Genomic DNA, 18612 nt, shown 5'->3' on the forward strand with positions numbered 1-18612 from the left:
ATTAAACATAGGATAATATTAAAACATAAAATAATATTCACTTAAGGTAACTATCGATCTCAATTTGATTTAAGATTGAGTAATTATTTAATTATATAAGTTGTACCAGTTAGCTCATGGTTGTCCCTTAGTATGCCCTTGCTTGCTTAGCCATTTTTCCTTGGTCGTGGTGGTTTAGGACTCCTTCCTACCTATTTACTCAATGGTAGGTGGTGCCCTCGTGCTCAAGTCCTTTTTGACAATGCTTCCTCCCTTCGACGTGCTTCTGCAACGAAAGAAATTTTCCCCAATAATATCATTTTCCTCAATATAATCACAATTGCTATAACAACTTATTATTCATAAACCATCATAATGGCTAACCACCATTTCGCTTCCCATGAATTTATGATGAATAACCAACTTTCAAAGATTTCGAGATAACAATATAATAGCATCATAATGATTAACTAACATGTTCATGTTCATATGAAATTATAATGATTAACCACCTTACCCTTTTCACATGATCATAACTAATTTTACCTGTCAACTGACTTCACATGAAACTTCAATGGCTATATGAACACTTTTAAATTGAACCAAAAATTGGGATGTAACACCTAGTTTGGGCTTATAACAAACAATTATAAAAAGAGGTTCCGTTTCTTGACTCGTTGAGTGTACCTTCTCTTATCTCAAGGCATATAGATGATTCCTTTGTATAAGCATGCACAAACTTGGAATCCTTCCAATTTATTTCAAGTTCCAAGAGGGTAATCATAATAGTAAAAGAAACAGATAAATTCAGACCCTTCTTGCACGCATTTAATTAGTTAGGCTTCTGAAAACAAGACATTCACTTTGGATCTAGTCCATTTGGCTTTATCTTACATTAACAACATTCCTTCATATTATCGAGCTAGAATTCAGAGCTTTTAAATATAACAAAAGAGAAAAAAGAATGCAAAAAGGAGTGCACGACCTGGTTGGAAAAAACAAAGGTATTCGCACCCTCATAGTAGGTGGAAATCTGGAATGCTTGGTACAGCTCCTTGTCAATAAAATACCAGACCTCTTGCGATCATAGGCAAGCAATGAATAATCACCAATAAGTGGCAATCACAAGTGAGCAACGACCTCAGTCTAGATGCAACTTGCAGGTGAAATCAACGACACTTGAAATAAATCTCGGCATGGATCACGACATTATGAGTGCAAGTCGCAGGTAAGAATAATGATTGATAGAGGTGCAACCTCAGTTATAAACCACGACATTATGAACTGCAGCTCATGGATGGCAATGGCAGTTGCAGAAAAGGAGAGTGAGATCGCTGGTATTAAGCAATTGCAAGTGTGAAATATTCACCAATATGGAAATCAACTTGCAAATAGGAAAACAACTCGATATAGATGCAAACATATGTAGGAAGCAATTGCAGTGTGGATGCCAATCACAGATAGGAATGATCACAATAATGGATGCAATCGTATATGGGAAGCAATCCAAAATGAATGCAACAACACATGCATGAAAGTGTTTTCTGATATGTAAGCAAAAGCCAAAACAACAAAATATTGTTGTTAGAAAGTTCAAGTTATCATATGCGGATAGATCGTACATCATTGCTATTGTTTTGGGTCATGAAGAGTCAAGTAATATTACAATTCAGAATCTGTTTCACTAGCTGATAATCTTCAGGAAATTCAAGGATTTGACATTTATATGGTACCCAAGAAAAAAAACAGATATCAAGACGAAAGGTGGGAGTAAAAAATGGTGAAGTGCACGCGAAGCCAGTTCTAGACGGAAATAATGATACAGTCAGGGTACTGCAGATGCGCTCTTGGCTTTGTCATCCAACTTGCTAATAGAGCCAAGGGTTCACAGTGACCTTGATATGTTAAAAAATGGTATACAATATGAAAATGAAAATAAATGTCATCACACGGATTAGTGGAAACCACACAAATACCAATGGCAATGTTTGAATATTTTAAGAAATTTGCTGAAGTCAATTTATCATCACCACAAAAGTACCTACGATTAATCGCGATGGTCATATATATGTTGATATCTCCAAATGTTTGAACTAGTGCGCTTGAATGAAACCATCGGGACTCAGGTTACATACCGTTGGGAAATATGGTGAAGGCAAATTTACAAACAGGAGACCAAGAAATCAACAATTTTCTTAGAACCTGTCAGAGATAACAAAAATATGAAAAGTGCTAGGTGCAGAACGGAAATAAAGTCTCATCTCCAAACTCAGAATTAATGATGACTGACTTGCCTCTGTTCACGAGAGGACTCTCTGACGACTCCTTTACATTTGGAAAACTTAGATTTAAGATGACAAACAAGGGGCGACATCAGGCCTCATGCATGCTTGGTTACAAGTTATATTTCTCCATAAAGGAGTTACGAGCAAGATAAATGAAAGGTGGCGAAACATAAGTTACATTTTTGATTGCATAATCAAAAGCCACAAATAAGGGCCAGTAAAACCGAAAGGCCAATGGAAAATAATATTGAAAACATTGCCAAAAGTTGGAAATAATAATAAAACATTGACATAGGATTGAAATAATATTTTTACCCTTCTGCTTTATTATAATGATACTTTACTATATTTACATATATTATAATTGTTCTTCGTTCGTTTCATGCTCAAGTAATTACTTTTATATTTTATTAAATGTGTTGACCTAGTTAGCTCATGGTGATCACTTAGTATACCCTTGCTTGCCTAATCCGTTTTCCTTGGCCATGGTGGTTTAGAACCCATATTTATTAACTTAATGGCAGGTGGTGCCCCCATGCCTAAATTCTTTTCTGGCAATGCTTCCCCCCCTTCATCACATACTTGCAAGATAAATTTATCATGGCAATAACACATTTCTCATCATTTTATGAGATCAAAATTATCATAGCATATATTCATGCTAGCCAACCATCTCCAATTCATATATGAAAGATCCCTGATAAATGCCCTTGCTGATTTGCTGTAGTTTTTAAATTAATAAACTATATTTTCCTGTGATTTCTTTGATGGTCTTTGAGAATAGACAGAAGTTGCAGAAGGTTTTGTTTTTGTTTTGTGTTTTTTGATAGTTTTCACAATAGTAATGAATAATGAACAATAAACATGAAAGGAGACTGAAAATAAATAAGAACATAGAGCCAAATCAGAATTGCTATAAATCGTACCAGGCAGATTTCTGATTTATAAAGCCAAATAATAAATCCAATGCAGTTCCAAGGAGCTTACATCCAACAATGATACCAAACTGCTGCAAATGGCAGCCGTAAGACTGCAAGGAATCACGTCCTAGCTGAAAGAATCAATCTGTAACGCTGAAATCATAAATTTGCAACCTGAATCCACAATAAAGAATGGCGTACTCTATCCCTGATAGCAACACACATTGTTTGAAGAATCTAATGCCAATAACTGCTGAGGGCTACTTCCCAACCAATCCAGAACCTGGGGTTTGCGTCCCAGATGAAGAATTGCTCTCTCAGAGCCAATTCACAAAAACAAGTTTTTCAATATGCAAAAGATGATCTTAGAATGAAGCTTCCATCTCCTTATAACCCCCTCTCAATTGCAAATCGAACCCTAAGTGTCTCCAAGTGGTGTTGTGTAGTGAAAATGTTATAATTTCTTATTTTAAAGTAGTCATGTTAATAGAAAATGACCTTTTTCCTCATAAATAGAATTCCATTCACTGAAATGCCCTGAGACCAAAGAGAAAGATTTGGAGAATTTTGAGACCTTTCCAACGAGCTATCACACCATAGGATGCGCATCCAGATGAGGCCAAAAAACCCCTTATTAATCACCAACTTAAGAAATATTTAAATATATTAAAATATTTCCCAAATGGTCCGAAAAGGCCCAAAATGACTAATCAAACATGAATCTGACCTTGTCACTAGTCTATGACTGATGCCGGACAAGATGTGTCAACTGGTAGTCCATCTCTCAAATCTAGGGATGCTCCTAAAAAGTAGGAGACAACCCCAATCAACCAAAATTGAGTCCCAATGACTCCCCTGCTGTGTGCACCTCTGAGAGAACTGTCACTGAACTGGGAGTTCCTCCTAAAAAATAGGAATGCCTCCTAAAATATAGGAGATGCACTCTAAGTCTCCAAAACGTTCGCCGAGGTCTCCAAATGCCTCCTAGACAACTCCTAGTCAATCCCTACAAATTAGGAATCTCTCCTAAATTGTAGGAAACTGTTGTCTACTGCTCCAAACTACTTGGGAAGCTCATGCATGACTCTCAAAGTTCCTGGGTTGGTTCCCTCTACACTCTGCTGGCCTATGGGAACCAGATAATAGACCAACCCTGCTAGAAATGTTGTCACTAAGGAAGGGTAGAAATTGGGGACTGACAATATATCATCATAACGATTAACCAATTATTCCAGTTTACCATGAAATCCTAACAAGGAACCAATACTTCAGTTTCACATGAACCATAATGAATAACTAATTTAACCAATCACTCAACTTCGCATGAAAACTAAATGGCTATAAAGGAACATTTAATAATTAAGCGAAAATGGGATGCATCAAATATGATACCAATTAAAACTGCATAGAAGAAACCCAACTGATGTCTTTGATATCACCCACATCACAAGAAGTAATCTAGATGAATATGATAGATACCAAAAAATTCCAGTAGCAACAAATTTGCGAGAGGGTAGCTTATATAACAATTAATTGAAGCCAAAAAGAAACACACGATAAAGATGTATATCTTTGTTGCACCCAAAAATAAAGTTCTTTTGCTGATTTTAATCACCACTAGTCTGACGTGGAAGGGAATATGAGAATGGCTCGACTAATGACCTCACACTACATAGGTGGTAGCCACGGTAATATCAATACACACTGGAAACAATATTATAATTGCCGTTTCAAAGGTGCTAGCCACGTCGACATCAATACATGCTGGAAATAATAGCAACATAAAATGAAAGCATACTAACATGATATTACTATGACAAGTTGGAAGAATTGACATTGACAAAATAAACTATAGGCATAGATGAACTGCTATGAAGCTCATACAAGGAACAAAACTCAGCTGATAAGCATACAACTAGGAGAGACTTGGATATTCAGAACTTAGAAGAGATCTAAGAGGAGCATAACTGAAGTATGGAGCTGAATGAAGACAAGAGCTATCTCGCAGCTACACTAGGATTCAACATCCTTTACAGTTGGGCTTCATAATTTACTGGCATAAACTGTACCTTAATCCCGACATTCATCCTCTCCCATGATGTTATCATTTTCCTCCCATCTTTGACCCTTTCTCCTTGTATATAGTTCCACCAAGTAGGTGCAAAACTTTTCAACCTTGCTTTAGCCAACTTGACCCTCTTATCCTCAAGTACTTCCTTGTACTCAAAACAATTGTTTAAAGCCTCAACCCAAAATATCACCTCTTCAGCATCCATACTCCTACTGAACATTGGTAAGCCATCTGTGGCATCCTTACTTACACACTTCAAGTCATCTACAAATGCTTTCTAATCTGCAGGCAACTCCATTACCTGCCTAGGGGTTTCCTCTTCCCTTTGCTCCCCTTCCTCATCAGTTTCACACTTGCACTCCCTTTCCTTGCCTTTTGTCTTTTCAACTCTCCAAACTACTTGGCTTCAAACATCTCCTCGAACATCTTCTTGACTGCATCTTGTGACATACTTATAGGGGTCATTGTGTTATAGTCTCTTCCTCCACCCCTTCCACTGACATGCGCCAAGATCACACTACCCAAGTAATCTGCAACTTGGTTCTAATACCACTATGATGCAGAGTACCCAAAGAAAGCAATGGTTTTTCACGCACAACAAAATTCCTCTTATAACATCATCCACACTCCCCTAATCCCTTACCTTTAAATGTTTAGGAATCCTCAACAGCCTTTAGTATTCTCCATGAGCAACTTTGATACCAACAAAAAGTCCTTTCATGTTGATACAACTTCTCACAACATTTGCCCTAAATTAACCCACTATGTTGCCTCTTAGGCTTTTTTCTGGCTATAATAGGATTTGACAACTACTTCCCCAAGAAAATGGGTTAGGTCCTTCCTAATAACCTATCTTGTCAATTGAACAAGGTTTTGACTTAATTATATCATCCACTTAGTCTGATCAAGTATCTAGGATACACTTCTTCTAATTAGGCCTAATTCCAAATTAGGTCTCCTTCCTTGATTTCTGCCGCATAACTTTAGATTCCTCCAAACAACCCTATGATTAAGTCACAGTTTTGACTACTCTTTTGGACACTTGACAACATATTCCAAAGTGGGTTTCTAATCCCTCCAAGTGGACACTTAGATACTGACTGATCACAGAGACCAAATGGGCCATTTAGATCACTTTTCCAAAGCAACCACTCCCAAATGGTTTCACATTTGTAGTCAAATCGATTGGACATCTTTGTCTTGATTCCAAACTACCTAATCCACTATTAAACTTGATCCAACCCACTCTCATCCCTTCTACAATCAAATTGCTTAACTACCCTAACCAGTCACATAGAGATGATTGGTCAATTAATGTCCATATCTCCTTGTGGCACTTAATTTCCAGTCAGTGACCTCCATATTCCTATAATACATTGTATGAAATGACTTCCCACTGAAGCCCGTGAATTTCCAAGGATGGAAAGTCAACTCTGAGACATTAGAACACAAAACCCAAGGTAGTTACGAAAAAAGTGACGGATCTTGCCACTCAGTACACCAAATTGATTCAAATCAAAAGCAAATGAAAGTAAAGACTCTCTTCTTAACATCTACAATCATTTCAAGGATCAACTAATCAAACTGAATCAGTACATAGAGAAATTGCACAGAAATGACATGAAACCAAAGTATTCCTACCAGTCTTCCAAAACATCAACCATCCCTTGCCTTTGATTAGGGAAGGCATATATAGTGTTTATACATCCAAACCGGCCCTAACCGCCTTTTGAATCTAATTGTTCGTTGGGGCCAAAAATGCAAAAGTTGCATTATTTGTTGTCAATGTTGTCATGAGAGCATTGACAACTTTTTGCATATTTGAGCAATTGTGTTCTTCTCATGGCATGAGCACATCTTGGTTATCGAGAATGGTTCAATATGACACACCGACCTTATCCTGCCCTTCCCTAGGCTTTTAGTCACTTGTTGACCAGATTTGACCAAGAAAGTGGTAGGATTAAAGAGACAAAAATAACAAATACAACAAATATAACCAATATCAAAAAATAATAAACCACACAAAAGAGAACACAAGACAAAAAGATTTAACGCGGTTCACCCAATCCTTGGGCTACGTCCACCAACAATGAGTCCAATATTCTAATTATCCAATGATTACAACCAAGGTATTTTTTAGTGGCTAATATTCACAAATTGGCTAATTTTAAAAATTTTGGGCTTGTAATTTGACTAATAATTTAAGATTTGATACAACCTAAATCGCCATAGTTTTATAAAATTTAGTTCTAGAATATTTAAAATCGCTCAATAATTTATTTTATTGAAAAATTTAAAGTCAAATATTTGCCACAATATTCGATACGTCATTAGATTTGAGTCACCTAAATATTATATATTATTGTAGAAATTTAATTGAATTGACCAATAATTATCATAATTATTACTTACTTTAAGGATATATCACCAATATTTAGGTTTCACTATTGATTTAAAGTATATGTAACGATCCTCATAATATCCCACGAGGTAAAAAAATGTTCAATTATGATTTGTAATATTCCGTGGTGATTAATGAACTTCCTATTATTATTTAGATTCTTCAATATTTTATACAGAAAAATTATGATTAAAAAATAATTGCCAATACTAATCATATTTAGAATAAAAAATTGAGAGAGTTGCCAATAGAAATAATTTTGTTTTTTCAAAATAATGAAAGATTCGCCAATATTTTATATCTTTTATTGGAGGTGACTTTCTTAAAGTTTACCCTAATTACAACTTGATTACAATTTGTAATCCCATAAAACTCAATACGATCGCAAGAAGCTACAATATCATCATACCTATTAAGATCCTTAATCGTAAGCCATTTTATACAAGCTTTTTGCCCTTACAAATTAGAGCTAGAATAAGCTGGTTGATAGAAAAATATAACTCCTGATGCTTTCTACAATAGTAAATTCATTTGTTGAGGCATTGTCCCTTGACCTCGCCTAGGGCGCTGCCCCAGGACCTCACAAGGGGCATTGCTCCTTGACCCCTAGAGCATGGGGGTGTTGCCTCCAAACCCTTGTAGTAAAATCTGGGTAGAAACCGCGTCAAATGAAGAGGGGAAAAATTAACCTCCAAGTTTGATTAGGCTCCACATCACAACAAAAGGCCCATAAGTGCCTTTCAGCCCAATGGCCTACAAATGGGTCTACATGGCTACTAAAGATCCTAAAGTGGTCCTTAGGACCTTTTTATAATTTATTATGATATAAGAATCCTAATGACAGCCCATGAGGTTCCTTGACCTCCCATGGGTGTCCTTGAACCATTGTCTCTTGTACACGAGTTATTTAATATACTTAGAAATAAGTGAACCATACCAAGGCTCTTGATTCTATACTGATTGATGCACTTTGTCCATCATCAGGACATTGCCAGTATTGTTTTGATACTTATCTAAAAAGACTGAAGTGATCAATCATTTAACCACTTTCAAATGGTACCACAATCATGCTGACTTCTAAGAATTGGTGATATGGCCCACCCATAATCATGTAACCAGCATTCATGATTGCATAGGAAGTCATAAATTGAATTCCATCATCATTGCACAATCATATTCAAATTTACATCATTTATTCTCGGCCACGATAATTCCCAGGAAACTGTGAAGTCTTTTAAATAAAAAGGTTTCCTCGAGATAACCAGTGATACCACTGCTTGGTATTGATTTCTATACTTCACATGCATATCGTATATGTATTTCGTACTTATATCCATATTTGCATTTTCATCCTTGGGTGATCAGCTATAGAATTTATTAAATCAGATAAGTCAATAACTTGAATATCTAATTGACTAAGTCGATGGCTTGGATATCTTTAATCGAGTAAGTTAAGTTGGTTGGTACAATAAACTAGTCAGTGACTTGAAGAGATACCCTTTGTAAACAAACCATTTTGTTTATTGCTTGAGGTATGATTTGGAAGAGATACGTCTCTTCAATAATCAAGAGGTGCAATCCATTCAATATTGCAAGATATAAGACGGAGTTCAAACTCACTCCACAAATCATGATCTAATATTTTATATTATATTTTTATCCTTCATGGATTTGCTCTTCTTAGAGCATTGCCTTACGGTGTCTCCAGTGCAAGTTCATAAAACGTTATTCAGAGACAGCATCTAGACAGTGCACATGTATTTGATTATATCAGACACAGCCATCATTATTGTTACAAAGACAGTTATAGATCAGAGACGGCAACCATATTGCTGTAGCAATATCACTTTCATACTTCACACAGATTAAGTGCCTTAATCAGAAACAACAAACCTATATAATGATTGTCTGCACCTTGGTCTATCACTTGAATGGATAAGAGATGGTTGTCATTGTATGTACCACAACTGTATATGAGACATTAAAATTGTCATCAACTTCACAAATTCTATATCAGATACTGCAGATATATGATTTGTCATTTTGCATCAAATATATTTTAAAATTGCATTAATATTTCATTGACTTCCATTATCTGTGTCAATTTATATGCTGTCAACATATCAAGAAAAGAAGACGACTGTCCCTGCAGATCCAAAAAAGGGACATTACCGATTCATAGCTGAGCTGGGGGGTTGCTTGGCTACAGCTATAATTCTAATCTTTCTATGCTTCTGCAAAACATCATGTCTTGGGATCATTGACATTTTCAATCCACTGTTATACGTTACAGCTAAACAAGGTTTCCATTTTTAATTGCTAGGCAGATTCTACCGTAGTTTCTTTCTACAATTTTGCGTACCTACCTTTGTGGTTCCAACTGAGGGTCTCACTTTCACCAATGCAGCATGTAACTGCTGCACCGTTGTAATGTCCCCTTTTTTTATGACATTATAATTCTGTGTTGCTGGCTCACTTCGCCTAGGTTTCGGGGGTGAAAAAGTTCTTTAGGGGGTTCAGTTCGAGATTTGGCCTAGACATTTCTAGTTTCAAGCCCCATTAGAGCAGTTTTGGTAGGTTGTTCGGATGCTTACTATTTTTAGAAAGTAAACAGAGATCAGAATTCTTGGTATCTCAGTGTTGGTTTGGAAGCGTCTCATCGAGAGCTTTCCAACAAGCTATTGCATGTGCTGATTCGAGTTCATTTGGTCAGTTATTTTGATGCCTGATGATTATATGGTTTACTATTAAGTGACTTTAATGGTTCATTTAACTTGTCACTTTATTTTAAAAAGGTATTATGTTCACTTAAGTGACTAAAGGACAAATAAGGTGTTTTATCCCCAATTGCCTAAAAGGGTGTGCATCACATTGGGAAAAGGGATAAAGGTACAAGAGGTTCTGCATGGGGAGTTATGAAGATGATAATATTTAAAATAAATATTAATCTGGGCGTTGGAAACAGTGACTGGTTGTCTCAAACCCTTGAAGAAGCTTTTGGAGGTTGGACGTAAACTTAGCCTTCTTACAGGTTTTATCTACATTTGCTAATTTGACTGTTATTGCTGTTTATAAGATTGGATTGTTTTGGATTGTTGCATGTTATTGTATTGCTGTTATATAATACAGTAACGTATTTGGCGGCTATTTGTGTTAACTGCTAGTTTATATATGTGCTTTTGAATATTGGAGGAATCAAACAAATTTTTCTGAGTTTTCTTGTATGCATATCTGCTGGTTGTAAATCGATTAAAGTTCTGGAATTTATATCAAGTATTGGTTTTCTGTTCGGTTTTAAATTTGCACATTTATATCAAGGGTTTTTATTAAATATCCGGAAAGGGATATTACAGTGGTATCAGAGCCGGCTTTTCTGCCAGCCTGTGAGGTCTTACAAAATATAAAGGGGGGAAACTACTTTGGTTAGAGACAGCTATTGGGTTATTCGGTTTGCTTGTCGTAATACATATACTGTCAGTAAATTTTCGAATTCCTTTCTAGCACCTTCGGTAGTCTGAATTTTTTTTTTTCATCTTGTGGATATTTCATACTCTTGTCCGGGAATGACAACAGTTTAAAGCGAAGTATCGGGGTTGTTATATTTTATGGGTTGTTACAGGAGCCGACTCAAATAATCTGATCATCCACAGCTTTAAAAGAAATAATAATAAAATTTGGGTTTAAAATTTCCATTCGCGTGGGTTAAGGTTCTAGTATGAGGAGGAAATATAGTTTTCTTGTTGGTCGAGATTTCCCATTTGCAGACTTATTGACGAGTACAACTCTCTAGAGAAATGCCTATGTTCCCCCGAGTTTCCGATATAGGGATGGTGGGACGGGTTTTCGGGACGACAAATCTTTTGGCGATTTTGGGGACAGCAAACAAGGACGGCTATATATATAGGGAAATTTTAAAATATACATTGAAATTTGCAAATATACATGTCATTCATACGAAACTAAGCACAAAGCATGTCATTTAAACATTATAGAACCATAACATTCAACATTTGAATGCCATCTAGGAAATAATATATGATTTTAGTACCCAATTGTCAAAATGCATATTAGTATCAGTGAACACTGAACAATGAACATTAGCAATTGTCAATATCATAATGTCATAATGATAAATATGATAAATCTGAAAATCAAAATCAAAATATGCCCAAAGCTATATGCCCAAAGGGTAGAGGGCTGCCATAAAGTAATAATCATGTTCAACATAAAAAACAAAACATAGAAAAATGAAGCAGACTGTTGCTCCTATTCTGCCGCTACTACCATGGCATCAAAATCAGAGTCCTCCTGACTATCATCCTCCATAGGAAGCACAGTCTCATCTAATGGAACCCTAACCAATCTTGGTGCTGTGTCATCCTCATCTATCTGAGCCTTATCCTTAGGCTCAACATCTCATCACAAAGCTGGTGTCTGCCTATTCTCTGGAGTCTGATGATCGGCAAGTCGAAGAGCATGATGCACTGTCACTAGTCTATTCCTCTCGATAGAGTGGATATATGAATATGTGGACCAATTACTAGCAACCTATGCATGGAGGCAACTGGCAAGTATTTTTAACTCAGGTGTATCTCTCCCGTGCTAGGTCCGCCATCCAATAGGATCTCTCTGTGCCAAAACAACTCTATCCAACTTTGCTTGTGGCTTATCCAAGTTTGGGCCATGAAGGTTGGTGAAGTCAAGGAACTGTGTACGAAGAGTAGAGGCATCTTGAGCTGAATACATCTTATCAATTGCTCTTGTGAAGCCATCCAAAACCTTAGGATCATCACATGGGAGGCCCCTTCCACCCAACTGTGCATACCATTTGAGATTTAAAACAAAGGCTGCCATATGAAGTGGGGTATTCATCATGTTCCATCTGCGTGTCACAATAGGCCTAATATGCTCCTCATAAAACCCCAATGTAGGATCCTTTGCTGCAACAATTCTCTTCATCTTCCCCAACATGTTGTCAATAGTCTCATAGATCTCTTCCAAACTAGGAGCATCAGTATCATCATATCTAATGACATCTACAATGGGTGCTATGACAGAGCAAATATATCTGCAAGATGCAAACAAAAATTAAAATCAGAATTAGAATTTTAAGAATTGTAAGACTATTAGTAGGAAAATCAGCAAGCAAAAGACTAATAATAAATTTAAAAATAGCAACTTACTTCATTGTCGACCACCAACTCTCATCAAGGATCCTTTGCCTCACCGTTTTTCCTTTAGAGGACTTAGAATTAGACCATCGTCCCCACTCTGGATTCACCACCATCAATTGCAAGGCCTCATACACCTCAATCATCCTCTCCATCAAGATGAAATATGTGCAATACCTATACTGACAATTATAAATTAAAATATTAATAAATTAAAACTTAAACATCAATGATTATAATTTAAAACTAAAAGCATCCCATGTAAGTAAACTTATAAATGATTTTTTTAAATAACTTAAAGTTAAAACAAACTAAAAATAAACTATAATTAAAATTGACATACCTTGTCTTGGCTGGTTTGAGGAACTCCTTCTTAAAGAAGGGCCTGAATAGAGCAAGTGAAGTGTGGTGGTTGCAAATAAATATTTACACTTCTCTAGTTTCTAGCACCGCCTGTGTCATCCATTCAATCTTCCCTATGTCCTTCAATGCATTGTTCGAGGAATGAACACAAGGGGTCCAAAAGATGTGCCTATAAGCACCCTCTATCATCAAACCAGCTGATTTGCACACAGGTGCAGAATCTGTGATAACCTATACAACACTAGACAACCCAATCTCCTTTATGGCATCTCTCAAAATGGTGAACTGGAATTCTGCATCCTCCTTTCCTGAGCAATCTACGGCTTTCAAAAAATAAGAGCCAACAGGGGATGTGACAATGATATTGATGAGTGGTCGATGTCTAATATCGGTCCACCCATCCATCACAATAGAGTAGCCCGTCCTAACCCAAGTGCGTTTCATATCCTCAAATAGCAAAGCAACCTTTGAGTACTCTTCATCTTGGATGGTGGTTCGTAGCTTATGCTTACCAGGGGGTACAAATGAGGAATTCATGCTCAAAATATCTTTCACCATTTGTTTATAATAAGTGGAACGGGCTGCATTATATGAGATACCATTAGTGACAAAGAATCTACCAATGGATGCCTCACACTTTTCGTTTGCTTGTGCATTAAACATACTTTCCACTGAGCCCTTCTCACCACTACTCATCTTTCTCTTCCCTCTAGACTCAGTGGGGCTGCCACTAGTACCAATGGCGAATGACATATGCCTAGATGATTGTGAGGGAATAGATAGTGATGTCACTGTCAAATTTTGCCTCTCCATTTCAGCCTCTAAGTGCAATCTTTGGCAATCTAATTTTTGTTCACTAGTCAAGTTAGGACAAGCTTTGACTCCTTGGCATGGAAGACCTAAAACGTGTGACTTCACTTTTGTATAGCTGCCCCTAAAATCATCAAAACAAACATGGCAATCCCACACCCTAGTCCCTCTCAAATTCTTTTTATCTTTTGCCCGAGGTGTGACATATTGGAGAAGAGGTTTTTTCCTATTGAAAGGACCCTTTGCAAAATTCTTCATAATGGTGGAAGGGCATTTAAACAAATCAGATTTAGGATTGGGTTTTTTCCTAGTCTCACTCCTAGCAACATCAACTGCAACTACATTTTCTTCTTCAATACTAGTACTCGTACTCCCACTGTTGCTCGTTGTGCTTTGTTTTGACTCTTGAGGTTTAAATATGCAATATGAATAGATATATGAGCTGAAACAATGAAAAATAATAAAAAAATCAGACTTTGCAAGCTGTAAGTCTATTTAAAAAATGATAGATGGAAGCATAAAGAGTTTCATACTTACTTCATGCACAAAATAGAAGATCAAACCCTTGGTCAAGCTCTTGAAAGCAAAAATATCACCTCCTCTTCTTGCAAAATGAAAACTCCAGCCAGCTGCAACACAAAATGAAAACCAAACAAATGAGAAAACAACTAAAATGTGTTGAGTTTAAACCTTTTAGGGCATTTGGAGGGTGGGGCCCACCTAGCCGACCAACTTGGAGGCTTTAAAGTATTTTTTTATGTTAACTTTCATTAATTTTATGCAAACAAAAAAGGGGGACGGCCGACCGTACTTGGTACGGTCTGGGGACGTCTAGACGTCCCCTTTCCATACCAGGCACGATGGGCCATCCTCCTTTTTTCCCTTTGGCATCCCCACATTTCCGAAAGGTCCCCTGCATTTTTTGAGTTTTTGGGGATGGCTGGGGGATATCCCATACCCGTCCCCCCGTCCCCGGGACGTTCTAGTCCCCGTCCTTGAAACGTCAGGTTTTAGGCTGGGTATGCGTCCTTGAGGAACATAGAGAAACGTAGGAGACAAAGAAGTTTTAGAAGACAGTAAGGTTGCGGATACATCTCCCACAACAGGCAAGCACGTTGGGAATCAAGGCATAACCACAGTAACACCGACCTTCAGCAAACGCAGGTGAGAAGGAAGTCCGAGCTCATTCGCAAGGGCCACCACAGTCCACCACACGACATACACAGAGTAGAAGGGAGCCCATTTTCGTGTCAAGAAAATGTAACAGCTGAGAGCAGACTAGGTTGAGTTTGGAAGCAACATCGTATGTTCATTCCATTCCCAGATTTTGACCATCATTTGCACACATATAAATACATGGTTTTCGAGGAATAGTAATTTTTTTGAATGCAAACATAGTTTCACTTAAAGACTAGTTCGTATAGCAACTGTATGACGAAATGTTTGTAACTATGGTCCGATCATTCTGAGCCAAAATCCAGAAGAGTTCATTACAAGCTGCAAGGTGTGCAAAAATCCTGGAATTACAGTTAGCATAAATAAAGTTGAGGCCCTATATGAATTATTTAAGAAGCTGAGTAGCTTTGTAATTGATGACGGTTTAATTCATAAGGAAGAATTCCATCTGGCATTGTTCAGAAGCACAAGTAGCGAGAATCTATTTGCAGATAGAGTTTTTGATCTATTTGATGTAAAACGTAATGGAGTCATTGAATTTGTGGAGTTTGTGCACTCTCTTAATGTCTTCCATCCATATGCACCCCAAGCAGAGAAGACTGATTTTGCTTTCAGAATTTATGATATGAGGCTGACAAACTATATTGAATGTGAAGAACTAAAGCAAATGGTAACAACCCTTTTGAATGAATCCGACATAGAAGTCACCAATGAAATTCTTGAATCTATATTGGATAAGACATTTACAGATGCAGATTTTCATCATGATGGTGAATTTGATAGGGAAGAATGGAGAGAGTTTGTTGTCTGCAACCCTTCTATTTTGAAGTACATGACTCTTCCCTATTTGAAGAATATCACTATGGCATTTCCAAGCTTTATCTTCAACACTGAAGTGAATGATCCCAGTAAGTCTAATGACTTGTGAAGAATTTGTCTACAACTAAAGAGCTTCTGGGCACAACCATCATTGATTAGTTCATTTAAAGATTTCCTTGTCGAGGGAGTCAAAGTGCTTGGCATGCTGGAAAGATATATCTGCAATGATGAGAGAAGTGAAGAGCAAAGGGCAAATCAAAGATCCTTATGAATGTAAAACTGGGTATCCAGAAGTTCCTTTCCTAGAAGAAAACAATGAGATATTTGAGAAACAACTGGTCTTGAAATCAGTTATACTAATCAAAACAGGTGCAGTTTTCTAAAGTAAGCCTACAGATAGAACATATGAAACATCATTGGGTCCGTCTCAGGCACATGAAAAGCTACATGGTAGAGGAAGTGGGACGAGAGTTTATTATACTAATGAATATGATGAGAAACATAATATCAGGAGGGAAACTGATAATGGTGATAGGAGATCTGTGACCAGGAAGTCTTACAGGGTGGCTAATGTTTCTCAACCAGTAGATAATGAAGACCAGCTAGCCCGAGACTTCCAACTCGATATTAAAACTGAAGTAAGGAGACTACACGATGATTATAATGAATTCTTGTCAAAGCTTCAAAAAGAATTTCCTTTCATTGATTATGTAGACTTTCAGCTAGAGCTGCAAACAAGACGGATATGATAAGAAACAAATGCTATGATTTGGATCGAGATCTCCTTGCAGAGGACAGTAACAAAAATTTGCATAGGGAAGATATCAAGCAACTTGATAGTAGTACTAAAAAGGAAGAGCAACCTTCGCATGATAATATGCAAAATACTAATAATGGCAAGAGTATATTAAGAGGTAATTGGGAGACAAAAGTATCTTATGGAGCTATTTACACTAGCCTTTCTGATGAGCATGTTGATGGCCCATGTAGAAGAGTTGACCAAACTGCCAATGTTGGCAACTCCCCATCTTATTTAGACATGGAAAACACCAACATCTTATTTGGTGACGTGGAAATTGGATAAATTTTATGGTGAGACTTGGAATCCTGACATTCAGTTATTTGGCACATTGATCCCAATTGTACTGTTTCACCATTCCGAGTTTGGGAAGATGCATGCTGGGCTACATCGGCTGAGGAGTAGAACCTCTTTCTCGAGGCAAGTATGAGATCCTGGCATTGGGTTTCTGTAGGTATGAGCGGATTGCTTAAGGCAAGCAATCTTTGAGAAGGGAGGCTTTGTAATGTCCCCTTTTTCTGGGACATTATAATTTTGTGTTGCCGGCTCACTTCGCCTAGGTTTTGGGGGCAAAAAAGTTCTTTACGGGGTTTAGTTTGAGATTTGGCCTAGACATTTCTACTTTCAAGCCCCATCAGAGTAGTTTTGTCAGGTTGTCCGAATGCTTACTATTTTTAGTAAGTAAACAAAGCTCAAAATTCTTGGTATCTCAGTGTTGGTTTCGAAGCGTCTCACCGAGAGCCTTTCCAACAAGCTATTGCACGTGCTTATTCGAGTTTATTTGGTCAGTTGTTTTGATGCCTGATGATTATATGGTTTACTAAGTGACTTTAAAGGTTCATTTAACCTGCCACTTTATTTTAAAAAGGTATTATGTTCACTTAAGTGACTAAAGGACAAAAAAGATGTTTTATCCCACATTGCCTAAAAGGGCATGCATCACATTGGGAAAAGGGATAAAGGTACAACAGGCTCCATATGGGGAGTTATGAAGATGATAATATTTAAAAATAAATATTAATTTGGGAGCTAGAAACAGTGACTAGTTATCTCTTTGAAGACGCAAAATCTTGAAGAAGCTTTTGGAGGTTGGACGCAAACCTAGCCTTTTTACAGGTTTTATCTACATTTGCTAATCTGACTGTTATTGCTGTTTATAAGATTGGATTATTTTGGATTGCTGTGTGTTATTGTATTGCTGTTGTCTAATACAGTAACGTATTTGGTGGCTATTTGTGTTAATTGCTGGTTTATAAATGTGCTTCTGAATATTGGAGGAATCAAACAAACTTTTTTGAGTTTTCTTGTATGCATATCTGCTGGTTGTAAATCTGGAATTTATATCAAATATTGATTTTCTGTTCGGTTTTAAATCTGTACGTTTATATCAAGGGTTTTTAGTAAATATCTGAAAAGGGATATTACAACTGTAGGCCTGATGAATGTTGATCACTTATGTTAATCTCAATCGAGTATGAAACAAACATAGAAAAGCTTGGCCTCCTAGTTATGCTATAAGTGTATCTCTATCTAGGGGAGGAGATGCTGAATAGGATCGACACAATCATAATGGAGCCAAAACATTCAAGTATCACCTCTCAACAAAAAGTAATAAACCCAGTTTTAAATCAGCTGGCACTAGGATTGGGATTACATATCACCCTGCATTGTTGGATTGTTATTGCATCTATATAAATTTTCAAAATGTGCTTGTTATACCTTACATTTTTTAATGACACGCTCTGTTAATTGGATTAGTAGGGTGTGGCATAGTATGCATTGTTGTAACAAGTTAAAAAATGAGGCTGAGAGCAAATC

At 37.0% G+C, this 18612-nt stretch overlaps 2 protein-coding genes across 2 annotated transcripts in view; both read left to right on the forward strand.

The window, feature by feature from the left end:
- LOC149552155 (NAD(P)-binding Rossmann-fold superfamily protein) overlaps window positions 1-18612 on the forward strand; it is an 88473-nt gene that overhangs the window by 43451 nt on the left and 26410 nt on the right. The window lies entirely within an intron of this gene.
- LOC149552156 (calcineurin B-like protein 7) lies at window positions 1176-16104 on the forward strand. The gene is made up of 5 exons (XM_089789533.1): window positions 1176-1207; window positions 1270-1333; window positions 1729-1809; window positions 15043-15164; window positions 15471-16104. Exons 1-5 carry the CDS (start codon window positions 1176-1178, stop codon window positions 16102-16104), a joined length of 933 nt encoding a protein of 310 aa, XP_089645659.1.

This window comes from Cupressus sempervirens, chromosome 6 (genome assembly GCF_028749045.1).
Source record: "Cupressus sempervirens isolate cs-2001-9-10 chromosome 6, ASM2874904v1, whole genome shotgun sequence".
NCBI classification, from domain to species: Eukaryota; Viridiplantae; Streptophyta; class Pinopsida; order Cupressales; family Cupressaceae; genus Cupressus; species Cupressus sempervirens.